Genomic DNA, 2868 nt, shown 5'->3' with positions numbered 1-2868 from the left:
TCTGTTATGGGAAGAGAATGAGGAGCTTTTCTCTGATATCTTCTTCCCACAGAAGCTGTTTCTGGAAAACGTTCTTCTCTGCTGACATGTTTCAACACATGACACCTGAAACCACCTGCTTTTTATTATTTTTTTCTCTCCCTGTAAAACTGGTTTTCTTATCAGATTTTCATGACAGAAGAAATTTCAGATTTAAAACATCAATGAAAGAAATTAACTGTTTTAATCAAGAATTTGATTTGCATTACCAGGATGTATTAAAAAAAAAGAAACAACCTTATAATAAAATTACAATTTTCCTTCCTGGTTTGACTGGTTTGGTAATTAAAGTATTTTTAGCGCTTTAAGAAGTTTTCAAAATGATCTCTTAATATTACAAATACTACCTAACAGTTTATGTAAGAACATATGCTATGTATTAATTATGCCTAACTTTGTTTATGGCAGGGATTACAAGCAGCATAACTATGCAGCATTTCTAGTTTTTATATAATATTTTATATAATTTATTTAATACTTGATTATTGAAATAATTATCAACTAATACTAAATTTAGTAATAGATTAATTGAAAAAAATCTACAGATTAATCTGTTGTAATTTATACATAGTATTTGCTTTCTTTTAAAATATTTAACATATTTAAATCATCCTGCTGCAGTTTAATGTCAGGGATTCAGTTTTCTCTGAGTTTATCTGGAAGTAGCTGTTATTCAATCACTGCTTCATGATTGTCAATCAGTTAATCAGCTTCAAAAAGGTTTTAGGATTTTTGCAGTTTTAAAAGTTTAGAAGCAAATTCACACTGGAAGACTCACCTCAGCATCACCTGCATTCATTCACCATCAAGTCCTCATTCCTCTTCAGCCAACCATCCTGTAAGGTTCTGCTTAAAGCTCTCCATCCAGAGACTCCTGGTCTTCATTTGACCTTTGAACCCCCTCCTCCCCATCTCCTCCATCATACTCTAAAGCTCCTTCTGGCTTCCTTCTCCTCTGGCCTCCACTCCATCACCAGTGTCCAGATCCTGGAGGAAGACATCTTTAATCCTAATCTCACAATGATCATGTGATCTCTTTGTGTGTGAATCTCTCTGGGTTGAAATGTTTATTTAAAAATCTAATTGAAGTATTAAACTGAGTGAAATTGATCTTAGTTCAAAATCAACTTTAATATTAATAACCAGGTTTTTCCATCTCTAACTATGGAAAACCCACAAAGAATGAATTTAAAAATATAGTTCAATAAAAAAAGCAAGAAAAATGCAATTGTGTAGGATTCTGTGTATTTTAAATAAATACATGAAAGGAGAAAGGTGGGCTGTGATGGTGCAAAAGTTTGTCTTTTTCTTAAAGGTTTTTATCTTTGTGTATTTAGTAGAAAATATCGTTTGACTGTGAATTCTTCATCTTAAGTCTTCATGAACATCAGAGTTTGTTTATCAATGAGAGAAAAAAACAAAACAAAAACATCAACAGGTAATGAATGAAATAGTTTATTGGTCTATGATATTGGTTAATAAATAAAATAAATATTCTGATCTGATGATGTTATAGGCAAATGAAAACCAAAAATGTTAAAAAGACTGACAATAGCAGAATTATTTATCTACAGACAACAGAACTGATGAAAAATCCTGCCTTTAGCGGTGGTTATCATAAATGCATTTGCTTAGTGTCAGTTTGAAAAAGGTTCGTTAAATAGTGAGAAAAAAAATTATGTCAGATTTTACAAGGATAAAACTGACCAAAAGAAAAAACATTTGATGACGTCTGTATAGTCCCATCGTTCACCTGTGAAAGATGCTCCAACACCACCACCTGCTGGAGGCAAACTGACACTGCAGATTTTTTGATTTAAAACTTGACTAACAGGTTAAAGAAACTGAAAGTATTTCCAGACGTTTTTGAACTAAGCTGAGACGCCATTACTGGGTGTTAGATCTCTGCTGGAAAACGAGAGAAATATTTGGAGGATTTTAAGAAGNCTGTCAGATCCACAGCTGGTCTCAGGAGCTCTGATAGATGTGGCCAAACACCTGGGCAACCTGTCCTTCAGAGTCTGGGAGAAGATGAAGGACAAGGTCCACTTCAGTCCTGTCATTCTGGACCCAAACACTGCTTATGGATGGCTGTATCTGTCTGATGATCTGACCAGTGTGAGAAATGGAGACACAAAGCAGCAGCTTCCTGATAATCCAGAGAGAAACACTAAGTATGTCATTGTTTTTGGTTCTGAGGGCTTCAGCTCAGGGAAACACAGCTGGGAGGTGGAGGTTGGAGATCATCCTGACTGGGAGGTTGGTTTGGTTAAAGAGTCTGTTGATAGGAAGGGAAAGAGATATGCTTCACCAGAATATGGAATCTGGAGTTTGATGCATGATGATGGAAAATACTTGGATGTTTTTGGTCAAACTCTCACAGTGAAGAAGAGTCTCCAGAGGATCAGAGTCCAGCTGGACTATGACAGGGGGGAGGTGTCCTTCTACGACCCTGAAGACATGTCTGACATCTACACTCACAGAGACACTTTCACTGAGAAACTTTTTCCTTATTTCTCTGTTGGAGAAGCTGCTGATGCTAAAACATCTGACATCAAAATCAGTTAACATGAGGTTTCCTTATTATTTTCAGATAAGTTCACTTAAAAAAACAAAACAAAAATAAAAAACAAAAAACTTTACATTTTTTAATGTCATAAAATGGTTGATTGTAAATTGGAATTTAAATTAATTTGATTATAAAGCTAAATCTAAAATATAAAGACATCATTAGTTTTATTAGCAACCAATGAGCAATGAGATCAGTTAGGTTTTTGTATTTTCTTTCTAGCCCGTTTTCAAAATTGCTGGATTTTATTGTGTTATTTC

The 2868-nt window shown here is 34.4% G+C and overlaps 1 protein-coding gene across 1 annotated transcript in view; it reads left to right on the top strand.

The window, feature by feature from the left end:
- The window catches only part of LOC107087658 (ral guanine nucleotide dissociation stimulator-like 1), a 20152-nt gene extending 17545 nt beyond the window's left edge, over nt 1-2607 (top strand). Inside the window, exon 18 of the mRNA XM_015379347.1 lies at nt 1941-2607. Within this exon, the coding sequence (XP_015234833.1) occupies nt 1941-2607 (667 nt within the window). The remainder of the gene's footprint in view (nt 1-1940) is intronic.
- The last annotated feature ends 261 nt before the right edge of the window (nt 2608-2868 follow it).

The sequence above is a fragment of the Cyprinodon variegatus genome, unplaced genomic scaffold (genome assembly GCF_000732505.1).
Source record: "Cyprinodon variegatus isolate N-32 unplaced genomic scaffold, C_variegatus-1.0 Scaffold190, whole genome shotgun sequence".
Classification (NCBI taxonomy): domain Eukaryota; kingdom Metazoa; phylum Chordata; class Actinopteri; order Cyprinodontiformes; family Cyprinodontidae; genus Cyprinodon; species Cyprinodon variegatus.
The sequence above is the reverse complement of the archived record's forward strand: the minus strand, read 5'-3'. Positions and strand labels throughout refer to the sequence as shown.